The sequence below is a fragment of the Toxotes jaculatrix genome, chromosome 11 (genome assembly GCF_017976425.1).
Source record: "Toxotes jaculatrix isolate fToxJac2 chromosome 11, fToxJac2.pri, whole genome shotgun sequence".
Lineage (NCBI taxonomy): Eukaryota > Metazoa > Chordata > Actinopteri > Toxotidae > Toxotes > Toxotes jaculatrix.
This window is the reverse complement of record NC_054404.1, coordinates 7,977,540-7,991,229: the sequence shown is the minus strand read 5'-3', so window position 1 is coordinate 7,991,229 and position 13,690 is coordinate 7,977,540. Positions and strand designations below refer to the sequence as shown.

Here is a 13,690-nt window from a genome sequence, read left to right as displayed (position 1 = left end):
TGTGTCTGTGTGTTTGCCCGTTCTTGTGGGTGTTTTTGTTTGTTTCCAGCTTGAGGATACAGACTCTCCCACAGATGCTCCTGAGGAGATTGAAGACAATACCACTGCATCACAGGTAAGTAACTTTTACCTTAGCTTTACAGCAGTGACTGAATGGGCTGTACATATTTATATATTTTTTATTTTTCTTCAGTTTCCAACTGAGGTAGTCCACTACCCTTACACTAAGACTGTATGTGTGTGTGTGTGTTTTCAGTTGGAAGAGCTGATTAAGGAAGTGCAAGTGCTCAGAGAAGAGCTGAGGAGTCGAGACAAGACTATTGCTCAGCTCACATTGCAGTGTCAACAGCTACAACAACATCAGCGAGAACAAATGGTGAGTTGGTGTGAACAGGACTAATACAGGTGAAAAGTCTGAAAAGGGGATTGTATCCTCTGTGGGGGAAATATATTTGCAGTGTAACCATCGGGCTCTAGAAATACATTGTCCCTCCTGCCTGAGGTTTGGAGAATTGCACAAGACTGTTGAACTTTGTAAGTGTGTATATGTATGAGAGTTATTTCTGCTGTTGATGTCTGTTGTGTGCTATTTCCAAGGCACTAAGTGTAGCTTTTAATTGAGAATTTGCTAAAGGGCTGTTATCAGTGAAGTGAAAGTGTAGAGCAAATATGAACATCCTCTTTATGATATGATGCACAGGCTGGAAATGTTGTATCAATTTTGAGAAACTAGGAGGTATCTTTCCAAATAGTCGTAACTATGGTAACTGTCATCATGAACAGAAAGTAAAGGATCAAGGCTCAAACGCTTTGAATGTCAGTTCAACATGTAGAATATCAATACAGACTCATGTTTAGTTGAGCACTGCAGGGTCTAGCTGTGTGTGTTCTCTTAACCTTCACAAACAAGGCTGTATCAGCCCCAGTGCTCATGTTTGCTGATTGCTTTCATGTAGCTTTCAGCTGCTGCAAGCACCAGGCTTCTCTTCTGGCAGTGCACCTCCTTGGCACCAATTGTCTTCACAGATCTGAGATAGTTAGCCATGTCTGGACACAACTGCTGCTTTCCATTATCTTTTGTTTACACCAGTTCCGGGTTTATCAGATATTAAAAAGAGAGAGTGTGAAAAGAAGGAATAGAATGAACAAGGACAGGAGAAATCATTTTCTATGAATGTAATCACCCTGTGCTTTGTAGCACATTGAAGAAAGAGAGCGACTGATAAAAGCGTCCAATGTGGAAGACAAGCAATAAAGTTCCAGATCCACCGTTCAGTTTTCTCGTGGTCAGTGAAGACATACTGTAATACCCTTCATCGTAGGTGGGAGTTCAGTTTCTGCAGGATATGTTTCTGGACTCCTACATGCACTCTAGTGTGTACTCGCACAGTTACAACTGCCTACAAATAACCTCCGTTCTGTTTGCTTTTAGCTGGCTCTGTCCTCACTGTAACATTCATTAGTGTCTTGACCAGGCTTCCTTGTTAGCCAAACAACCGTATGCCTGCCTGACATTATTCAAATCCCCACCGTATCGAGAAATACCAAAATGTCAAACCGAAGCCTGTCCGCCAGCCTCTCTGCTGCATACTATCCCTCCAATTAGAATTAGCACCCACCCACAGCAGGTTCTTCAGTCCAATACAATATTGTTGCACCCTCACCCTCAACAAGCAAAGAGAGTAAATAAAAGCTGGGACATATTTTCAAATCTGTCTCCCATTAATGAATGTAGAGACTGGAAGAGTTAGAGATAGATATTGGGGGAAACAGAGAGAAGATTTGAGTCTTTGTTGAAGCATTATGTGGGCACCTGAAATTAGGTTATAAGGATTGCTGAAAATGGTGTTCTGTTTGTGTTCTCGTGGCCTCTGATGTCCCTTCAGTACAAGCTTAAATAAAGATGAAGCCATAAAAACACAAACACAAAAGGCTTGGATTAGTTTAATGTACTGACGAACCCTGAATGTTTGGTTGGGAGAAAATAGCAATTAGAACAACACTGGTTCAGAGTCTGTGAAGGTTGCAAGTCATCTGGTTCATAAGATAACTCGAAAGGCAAAGGCTACTGGACCTACTCCCCTTGAAATTGGTTATAAGATAATATTACTTTTGGTAAAGAGTCACATAAACAAGGACATATGAAGTGCTGTGGAGAAACTGCTGAGAGATAGAGGGGTGGAACAGCTGACTGAATTGAACATAATGGAGTAATAAAACAATAGAAAAGAGGGTCGGTCGCAGTAAACTGTGTGTGTGTGTGTGTGTGTGTGTTTGTGTGTGTTTGGAGGGCTGAGGGGAGAGAATAGGAGAGAAAATAAAATAATGGGAGAGAGAAAAGAGGAGCTATCAAAGATAGAAAGCTGATTTCGCGTCCTACTTGACAGAATGAAGTTTTGGATGCTGTTTCCACCGCTGCTGAGGCAGGCTGCCCGTGATTATTCGCTCTTCTCTTCTGAGCTGTATTGAAGTTTTCACCAAGGCTGGCAAAAACTAGCAATTTCTGTTGGATTCTGCCATAGTCTTTGCAGCCAAATACAAGTTTTGCTGCTATTTATTCACATATTAGAGGGAGGATGTGAACTTTAGTACAAAATTCTTACAGAGAAACTTACAGTATGATTTGATGCACATCATTAGTTGCTCTGATTTTCTGTTTCACTAGTGGATAGAGTTTGGGTTCAAAAAAGACTAATCACATGTATTACTCACATCAGGCAGTTAGTCAAAGTGGTTTGTCAGGAAACATTTTAACTGAATGAAAATGAATGATGAAAAGGTGCTTGAAGTAAACGTCAGTGAGTTTAATTTACTGCAGGATCTTTAAATTACCATGTAAAGGTAATTCTAGCCATTTACAACCTGGGCTTGATTTTCCCTGACTTTGCCATCATACCTGTCAGTTCTAATCCAAACTGTGTAATAAGCTGCTGTCTCCGAGTTTCCTTCCGCATTTGAGTCATATCTGAAAAAGTAGAGAAAGAAGAGACAATATTTCATGGCATATGCTTGGAAACATTAATTAATCTTTGAAATGCCACCAGTTTCATTTATGAATTTAAATCAACCAAATGCAGAAGATACTGCTCATTTTTTGTTCAAGCAATTATAACTATGCTGCTTTGTTTCCTGCTCAGGTTGTACTCTTAGGCAACTGGTGATGATAAATGCAAGATATTAAATCCAACAAAGAATTCTTAGAGGATTCTTTCCCTTGCTGTGTCTCATTGGATTTGACTTCCCTATAGAGTGACAAGCTTTCCCAGGTTCCCAGGCTAAAAATAGAGTAAATGATACAACATTCTGTTATTGTGTTATAAGCTTTCTTTCATTGATTGATTCATTCTTTCCCTCGCAGTTTGCTCAAGGACGTCAGGTCAGGTGTCAGTGCCACCACCAGAGGGCTCCCTCTTCACTACGACAGAGCGACAGACAGATGGACAAACGGGTGCAGCATCACTATGACAAGGCCACCCAGACATACTGGAGATCGCCCAGCCATGCCGTGAGTCCGAACATTGTTAGCACCAATAACAGCACCCCTGAGGAGTGCACTCTTTTTCAACTTATGTTTTGCAAAGTAGGATATCTAAACTCTGAAACTGGCTAAGCATAAAATGTGTGTGTTTCAGCTTATTTCAGCAATCACCAAGATGTTACTATATATCAGCACTTGCTGTGCAGTAGCGCACACCATAGCTCAACATTCACATGCAGATAAAGTGGTGACCAAAGATGTTGCTGAGTCACCCCACTTACTGTAATTTAGTCAGTCCTTTTCCCATTTATCTGCTGCCTCTCTCTGGCCAACCATGTCTGAACTGTTAGATGACTACATCCAGCACTCTCTATAGAATACAGTTTATTAGGTTGCCAGTGGGCTTGTTACTCTGTCTCACACTCTTAAAACCCAGATCCCACACTGATCAGGGAATTGTGAGGCTGGTGTTAATGTTTGAGTGGAGGAGAACGAGAGGATGTACATTAGGAGGGTGGAGGAAAATTAGAAAAAGATTCATGGAAGGAAGGAAGCAGACAGAGAGACACAGAGAGAGAGAGAGAGAGAGAGAGAGAGAGAGAGAGAGAGAGAGAGAGATGGAAGATTGATAGGCAGGTGTTCGGTGTGTTCAGTATCATGCCACAATAGAATGCTGTGTTGCAGCCAAGTATTGATTCAGTAGCAGGAGTGCCACAGGCAGGGTGCCTAGTAAACACTCCCCTAATTGACCTGCTTTTAGCTAAAAGGGTGACACACGCACACTCACACACAAAGAGGCAGATATAAGCAGTATAAGGAGATTATGTAGAGAAAAGAATGGAGTAAAAAAAAAAGATACCAAAGAGATTATCAGTATATACTTATTTATTTGTAATAATAAATAAAAGAAATGAGGCCCAGCCAATAGGGTGCTGAACACCGCTGGAAATATCCAGCCAGATGTATATTTTAAAGTAGTACACATAGGCTACAGAGGAACAAATACAGGACAAAACAAGCAAGCTCAATAACTACAGCAGGTCCCTGCTTACCACAAGAGCATATGGTTTAACAGTTGCTATGGCAACCATCAAAGCAGGGCTGGCTGCACTCGGTGGGAATCATCTCCGTGGTGGGAACATCTATCTTTGACCAGGAGTACCTGGTGAATGATAACACACTAAAACACAAAACACAGCAAGACAGAGTTTGTGCTTTTCTCTCCATTCTTCTGAATACTCCAGGTTTTAAGATATTTCTCAGTTTGTCACCCTCCTCCCCCTACTCTCCTTTCCCCTAATCTCAATTACTGTTTCATCAGTAGAGTGGAGACTATTTCCTGCACTGTATTTTGCAGCATTTTAGGGACAAACACATTACGTTAGTAGCATTTAACTTTTCCGAGGATGCAGTTCCTCTAAATGGTTAGCTGTGAGTTTTTTTCATTGCGGGTTTGGACAAGGTAACAAGAAGAGAGAGCACAGTAAACAAATAACACAGAGAAAGGGATGTTTCTTTCTCTGTCTCTCCTGCTTTAAGATGGCATCAAAGCTCATGCCGTCACACTGACAGGTTGAGCACCTTCAGCAAGCTTGGGTTCACAATGTTCCTCATACAAGACTTAACTTTTACCTGTCGTATTTTGCACACAATCTTTCAATGTGCTTTTTTTTTTCAGTTTAACTCTCTAGCTTTAGTACTCTCTTTCTAACCCTTGCCAGTTCTCACACAAATACTATTTTCTTTTTCTCCACTCACACATTCATTCAGTCTGATTGTCTTTATTTCCTCTTTATTTCCCCTTTAATTCCTCACAATTCTCTCACAATTAAAGTGCACTGGAGTAGCTCTTGCCCTCTGATAGTATTTTTGAGTGCTAAGCTGCAAGGATCAGCGAAGGATCATTTTGATCTCAAATGCCAAAAGCTATAATGTGTTTATAGCTTTAATGCTGATATCAAGTTTCCTTATCAGAAGCCCAGAGGGTAAAATGTGCACCCCGGTACTGGAACATCCAAAGTTGAGTCTTGCCAACAACTTGAACTTGGACTTCAGAAAAATCTCACTGTGCTTTGAACTCAGATTAGAAGTATAACAAAAGAGTCAGCTCATGGCCTATGACCCTTGGATATGGGTATTTAAGGACATTTACTTTCTGGTGTACAGTTCATTATCCATGCAGCATCTTCAAGCAGTTGATATATTCTCCTCAAAAGAGCCACTCATTCCCCTTTTTTTTCTTAGGCTTCTGCTTTGTAGGCTGCTTTAACCAATTTCACTGTTTGTGGAAATCAGTGCTCATCTCTAACTCTCTCATAACTTCTTCACAGTCGTAGGATGGCTTTGGCAAAAATATCCTAACCAACTGCTTTGGGCTCCTGCAGCTTCTCTTTTTAATCTGCCTACAATCCGATTTTGAGTCCAAAAGTGTGCTTAGGAAAAAATGTGTCTCATAATATGGTATGAGTATAGGGCTGTCACTGTGCAAGGTGCAGACAAATATTGGATGCACTTGTTGCATACAGACGCACATGTAGTGTGACATAAGAAACTACCTAAATGTCACTTGTAGAAAAATGATCTTCTTGAAAAGCTCCCCAGAGCAATCACAGCAGCGGGAGTATTTTCGGTGCCTCCTCTGCCTTTTGCAACAAATAAAAATTGAGCAGTATGATTTTAGTAATTTCAGATGGAACACAATAGCAAACTATGCTGCCTTGTTTGTGTGTATCTGTTTGTGTTTTTGTTCTGTGCGTGTGTGTGTGAGAAGGAGAGACCCATATGTTTGTGTGTGTGTGTGAGTGGGATGTGCCACATGTATCTCTTGTACTGAAGTGCGGGGCACACTCAGTATGACTGAACAATGAGTTCAGCAGACTGAGGACCGGGGAGCCGACCTTGTTAATAACCCAGATAAACAAACACGCAGATGAGCGGCAGCAGTGAAACAATGGCAACACAATAGGCAGTGTTTCATCAGTGGCAGACAGAGAGGATAATTACAGCTACCCTCCCACTCCCTCTCTGCCTTTTAAACATCCCCTTCGTCATCTCTTCTTCTCTTCTCACACCTCCCTTCATGGCTTTTTACTGCTCCTTTTCTCTCTCTCTCTCTGCTGTTTTCTCTTTCTTTCTTTTTTCTTTCATCCCTCAACAAGGTCTTTATTTCCCTGTATTTTTTTTGTCTCTGTCATTCTTTCTTTGACATTCCCTCTCTCCTTCTTACCTCAGCTGTAATTAGATCAATTTACTGTCACAGAGGGAGCGAGGACAGGGAAGCGAGAGACAGGGGGATTGAACAGGGTTAGTGATCAGTGTTAAGCTGTAGGTTGAAAGAACAAGTTTGCCCCCTTCAAATCCTGACATTGCCTCTCCACCCACATCCCCTCTCCTCTGCCCCCTGGTATCACAGACACATCGTCACAAATGCACACACACCTTCACACACACACACATACACACACACATATTTATACATGCACGCTCATTAATACACACTCACACAGCAGAGTCATCTTGGACAGGTGAGGATTTAATTGCCAGACTCAGTGAAGTAAGACATTGTGGCCAGACTTGAGGTATTAGCTGTAGGCAACAAAGAGACACTCTGTGTGGAGGATTAGGGGATTCAAGCAGAGAGAGACACAGCATCATGGTTTCTTCTAAATACTGTTGTTGTCTGATGAAAAGGCTGTAAGATCACAAAGAACAACTTTTACATGACTTTTAAATTCTTGTCCTACTTCGCCAAGTTTCACCATCTGCTTCTGGGACTCCGCACAGATGATGTAGCTTAACAAATCCCGAGTGTGCACTTCCCTGTGTGAGGGGTCCCAAGAGAACATACCATTGCTACCACTTTTGGTCACACACATGATGCTGGTCTCTTCTGAATTGTAGCTCTTTGGAGTTTATACAGTAGAATTAGTCTAAATTGATGACAAACCCGATTTATAGGGGGAGGCACAAACATAGCAATGCAAGGTGATTCTCTTTTTTTTTTTAATCATAGTTCTGTCCTGAATGTTCTTTTTTTATCGGACTGTGACACTGGGATCTTAAAATTCTTTACACTGATAAAATCTGATAAAATCTTGAGGCTTTGCACTTTTAAATAAATAATAGCGCTGTTTGTTGAGAGGTTGAACGTACACTTATCAGACACAACATTAAAACCAGTAATCGGTTTTACTGATGTAGCTGATCAGTGTATATGTTTTATCTATTCTTAAAGATTTTTGCTTTGATTATTCTACTGCAGTTTTGCCACAGCTAACTCTACTGTTGTCCCTGCGAGTGTTAGACTACTATATACTTACCTCCACTACCTCTTGAGCTTTACCAGGAGCGTGTAATGCGTGGGTAGTTTAGGCTATCCCCACTGTGCAGGCCCGACCAACCAGTAGGAGTTGTGAGTGCAACAACAAGGAAGATAGCCCTTGTTTTCTTTCCACTCATGAACAGTTTTGTTCTTTGAGAGAACCAAGCAGGAAGTACTGCTACCAGGCATTGAACCCAGGGTCTCTGTGCTGGTGGGCGAGAAATGAAAGAAGTTTTGATGAAATTGATGGAATATGAAAAACTTTTATATTTTCCCAATTTCTGTCTCTCTGCCCTTGTGCAGCTCTGTTTGGCCTTCATTGGAGCACTTTTACAGCGATGGAAAACTGCAAAAAACTGACAGGCTAAGCTGCCGCATAGATCTAATAAAGCTGCCAGACACTGTCAGGATCATTCGAGAGCCCTCCAACACACCCTCTTGTTCTCATCACCGAAGGTTTTCCTCTCTGCAAATGAAGCCTCGACGGGAGGCTTCTGCCCAGACCTCCTGCTGAAACAGTTGTTGGTGTTCAAGGAAGGACATGGACGAGAGTAGATCAGGGGAACTCATTCCTCTTCCCTCCAGCATTCGCTCTAGGAGGGCTCTAAAATAGCCTGGGCTGGACCTGCTGGGAAGTTGCTAGCTTTCCCCTCTCGTCTTTTATCTCTCTCGGTTTCTTCTTCCCTCTGACAGATTCAGGGCCTCTGCCTCCTATATTAGAGCTGAATTTGAGAGGCGGTCGTCTCTGCAGCTGAGGAGAGGAGTAACATTTTAAAAGGTTTTAGTTTCTCCGTCTGCTTAACTTGATGGTCCTACTGCCCCCCACCTGGGAGAGATGGGGGGCAGTGATCTTTGAATTGCTTTGCCTGAAGACAGGTGTTGTTTCAGGAGAAGGGACTGCATTCTTTCAGGCACATGTTTGTGTGCAGAATTACAGATGCTGGTCAAGCAAAATGTTCACACAGCAGAATGCATAATGTGACAAAATGACAAGGCAGAGCATATGGACAGCAGACGTGGAAAGAAAGTGGGCTGAACTATACCAGCCGCCATGAGCCACACAAACATTGCTTCCAGCTGTCACATTGTGCTTCAGTTAAATGCTGCATTTACCCTACAGGGGGGTAAACACCTATGGATTTCCCACTTTCTGTAATTAATCATACCTTAAGTGCAAATCTATCACTGCAGCAAATCTCATCTCACTGAGTAACCTAAGAAGAATGTACTAAAGAAACTAAAGAGAAATATCTGCAGCATATCCGTAGACATACATCATGTTCACAACTAGTGATATAAAACGTGTCCTGTCGGCTTTCGAAGTGATGGGTGGAAAAGTTGTGTGGCCGTGTTTTCGGTTCTGTTGACTCACTTGAGAAAACATTTTCCTTTTCCAGTTTCACTTTGTTTTTTGCCCCTGCCTATGATGGAGTGCTCTACAGTGGATGATAGGCCAGGCACAAGGGATGGTTGATTACGGATTTGACTCTATATTTATGTAAAAAGTATAACAATTATACAGTAGGGGGAAAAGTGGTTTCCACAGTGGCCCAGGGAGAAACAACACAAAGACAACTGGAAGTCTCCAGGTAGCAGATGTTTTATAGGACAAGGAGTATACTGTAATATCGTGTCAAAGTGAGAAAATAATCTCCTGGGTTTAAATTAGCAGATATACTCATTATAGTGGCAGAAGTTGTGGAAAGCAATGTTTTGCTTCATATTCATGTTTGGGTTTGGATACTTAACAGTGTTATGCTATATTAGCCTCCTTAGTACATTTGTAGTTTGAAGTCAGTAGAACATTGTTAACAAACCTGAAGAAATGACGCATTTAACACTGACTGAATCAGTCTCTGTGTGTCAGTATATGTGTGCATGTTTGCCTGTGTATGTTGTGTTTCGGTGTGTGCTGTGTTAATTGAGATAGCCATACTCCATTATTAACAATGTTAATCTGCCTGTGAGTGTGTTTTTTCTTCTATGTGAGCTTGCTTCTGTGTGTTTTCTTGTTCGTCATGCCTTTTGTCCTTTGTGTTTTTCTCTGCATAGGGTGTGCTGCCCGCCCCCTTGCTGTCCCCGTGGCAGGCACAGCACCAGGGCTTGACCCGTACCAGCATGCCCCAGCGCAGACAGAGTGAGTCACTAACATCCTTTGCAGCCTCTTCTCCATCTTTCCTGAACACAGCATATCCAGGGGTCTGTAAATAGCCAATTAAAATCCTTAAAACTGCTGAAATATCTGCAAGTGAGGAGCAGTCTATTTTCAGTGAGCAGTTACAAGACCGTTTGGGCTCTATGTTTACTTTTCGATTCATCTGGAACAAAATTAGTAGCATGCAAAGTAGTTTTTCTTGTTTGTTTTTACTAAAAGCAGTCTCACTTCTTGTCCCTTAACAATTAATTTTCTGGTGTCCTTTTCCCGTGTAGCCCAGCGAAACTTCACTTCCCCTTTATTGTTCATTCAGAAAAAGCAAAACTTTGTCAACTTTCTCAAACCTGCAGATACCTATACTTCTAAACCTCAATTCACCCCCTCCACTGTTTGTAGATGTTCATTCATAAAATGACTGCGTCAATATGCAATGGAAATTGGTGATATGATAGTCCCCCTATCAGGGGTTGTATCTTCTGTTTTGGAACAAATGGTAAACATGACCAATAACACGATCTTTGCTTTGGATATAAAAACTAAGTTTGAAACAATTTTCAGTTGACTTAAACGGTTTGATTTCAGTGAGAGAGACGGGACTGCAGAAATAATAACAGTGCAGTCGCAACACCCTCACCCGTCTCAGTGAGTCCCACAGCAAAGCTTTTGTATTATGCTGTGCTCATGAGGGAGCAAGTAGGGGAGGCAGGTAAAGAGAACGACAGTAAACAGACTTCAGAAAGTGCACATATGTGAGAGAGTGAAGAGCAAAAAAATGAAGAAAGAAACAAACAAAAAGAAGAACCCACGCTGTGCTCCTTTGATCTCTTCCAGTGGGGCTCAGCTGTGTATTGAGAGGGAAAGTGAAAAAAAAATGTGGCACAGGTGTATTTTTTTTTAGTATCTCAGGTTATTTCAATATCAAGTGCACTTGACTATTTTGACAAATATGTGAGTACAACCCAGTGTTCAGGCAAAGTGCATTTTCTTCTACTAGTTTTTCTAATTAAGCCAAAGCAAAAGCACAGAGTATCAAAAGAAGATCTATACAGTGGGAGGAAAAGAGTAGGAGCAAAGCGGTAATGACACTGAAACATACCAAAATGTAGGTGGTACGCAGTCATATTTAGATATAAGATGAGAAACAATGGATAGGACAAAAACAAGTGTATTTTTGTTTTACTGGATAAACCACTATTGCTCTGACCCCCCATTGGGAGCTCCGGCTGTAAACAAATCAGCAGAGAGTTCTTGCTGGTAACCAAGGTATTTAGAAAAGGAAATAGAAATTGCCAGTTCTGGAATTAGAGAAGAAATTGGACTCTTCACTCAGGTCTCTCTGAATGGAGGTAGCGGTAATTATATTTTGCATTAAATTGGTTTGTTTGTTGAGCTAATGTGTGACGTTTCCTTTCAAGTATGGGCTGTGTTAATGCTGGATTTTACATTTCTTAACCCCAACAAGTGTCTGTCTTACATGTTGGTACTGCCTCCTTTTCTCTCATTAAACTTCTCCTGCATCCCTCTCCACCCTCTGCCCCTGTTTTTAACTCTTTTCTCTCTTCATCTCAATTCTGTCTCATCGCAGTAACTCAAAAATCTGAAAATGAATCTCCCGTGTTCTTCTTCTGTCTTTGCCTCCCCCACACATAATGCCTTTGGCAAGGAGTGGAGCACCTAGTGCAGTACTTCACTGACACAGCGTGGTACAGTAATCCTTTCTTTTACCATGAAGTCAACAGGCTGCCCTCACCGACCCCAGCTCCTGCACTCTGAGCTGTGGTTTGGTGTCATGTGGCAGGACAGAAGCATGCCCTTCTACGTCTGCGTTTGCATGCTTTGGGTTGGGTTTTCAGTTTTGACTGTGTGTATTCTTTCTTGGTCTGCTCTTCTTAATGAATGAGAGTTTGGTGTCACAAAGGTTGTTTTAGTTTTGATCTTTCTTTTTCATATTCAGTTTACTCTTTCGTTTGTCATTTGATTTTGAAAATTGTTTTGTGTTCTTACGGTGGTCTAGTTATTCTCTGTTTTACATTGGTGTCTTTTTCATTTGTTCCATCTATTCGAATTATATGTGTAAGAACTGTTATGCATGCATTGGTTAATCTCTCTGTGTGGATTTGTTTTACTATATTTTATGGTCACTGGTCTTCACCTTGATGAAGTGCATTGAAAGGAATAACATTTAAGAATATCCTTGTGATATTGAATGCATATTACTGCTGTCCTGTGCATTCACCTTCATTCTAACTCCACTTTCAAAGGCAGTTAAGTGCAGCAAGCAGAAGACAAATCTAAGTAATCTCACGTCTTCTGCTGTAACTGTCTTTCCACAGCTTAATTTCAAACACAATCCAAATTGCCATTTTCACAACCACCTACCATTAAATGATAGTATGAAGTCTAATCTAGCTTTGAAATGGAGTGCCACCATATTGCTGCTCTCATCTCCTTATGTGCTACAGTCCCATTGTCTTCCGGCAGACATAAAGGGGATTATTTATATCTTATTATCATATTATTCATATTCTTGCACGGTGCTTTTCTCATCACACACCATTTTTCATGGTGAGAGAGGCTGCAGATGAGGCTGGTTATGGAGGGCCCTGACATCTCCCAGGTGCCTCAAATTGGCATATTTCTTGGTTAGACTTATGATTTTCTGTTAAAGTGATAGCTTTCATTAGAGAGCTGAGATATTTACTTCTTGGCAGAAGAGCTGAAACTGATTGCTGCTAATTATTAGTGTCTGCAGCAGACAGCTGTAGATGCAAATAATTATTGACTGTGACCCTATAGATCCTCTGTGTTGCTATCACTGACAGAGCTTTCTTCCAGCTGGGCCAGCTATAAATATATGCACTCACTGCAAACCACGCAATTAAGAAGTGTCACATATTTCCGATTTTCTTACGACGGTGGATATTTGAGTCTATATTTTTGCCACAAACCACATTGATCAAACTGAATGATGCTAAAAGGCCTGCATTTAGTATCTTTCAATGTGTTTTGTTCTGTTCTGATTGAGACAGGAACAAAACAGGAAATAAGATCATGTTAATAATGTCATTCAGCTTTTTGTTGGGGTCAGATTCATTTTGATGACTTATTTCTGTGACGTGACCTGTAATTTCTGTATTTTGTTTCAAGCTGTGGGAGTCAGTAGGGAGTGCAGAATCATGATAAAAATGAAAGATATGTCAAAACTAAAACAATAAAAGACTTAATAACATGCTTGTGGTTGGAGTGGCAGGCTAATCAAAGCCATTGTAAGAAGCAACAAAAACATTCTTTATTTAGGAGTTTTGGATTGGAAATCTAAAACATTTCCTTGCTTGAAAAACATGCAACAACAAATTGACTTTGAGAGGAGGACAAAGGTTTTATAACAGGATAGTGGACGCACTGTGGCAGGGGACCAGGAGATGGAGCTGTGGCCTCGGACATCTACTCCCACTCACAATACAAATGACTGATGGTAGAAACAGGCAGAGCTGCCTGACCAGCACAGCTTTATATTCACATCCTCTGAGATCCTTTTACTTTCACAGTGGGTATTTTTCTGATAAAACTGAGTCCATGCTTTTTAGTAGCTTTAGATGGTTCCAGGTGGATTTAGATTCTTTAAGTTCTCTTCAAAGGACATGGATAGAAAAAGGCCAGTCCTCTGATTTCTGATGGTAAATGATGGTGATGCCATCTGCATGCCTTAGAATCGGTCTCAAACTGTGTTGGCTAA

General features: G+C 41.2%; 1 protein-coding gene across 4 annotated transcripts in view; it reads left to right on the top strand.

The window, feature by feature from the left end:
* Positions 1-13,690, top strand: part of ccser2a (coiled-coil serine-rich protein 2a) — a 52,371-nt gene that overhangs the window by 31,974 nt on the left and 6,707 nt on the right. For 3 of the 4 annotated variants that reach the window (XM_041049354.1, XM_041049356.1, XM_041049355.1), the window contains exons 7-9: positions 50-115; positions 257-376; positions 3,359-3,505. In XM_041049354.1, coding sequence (XP_040905288.1) covers positions 50-115; positions 257-376; positions 3,359-3,505 — 333 coding nt within the window. Of the gene's footprint in view, positions 1-49; positions 116-256; positions 377-3,358; positions 3,506-9,851; positions 9,937-13,690 lie in introns of all 4 variants that reach the window. The other variant, XM_041049357.1, reaches the window with a different exon arrangement.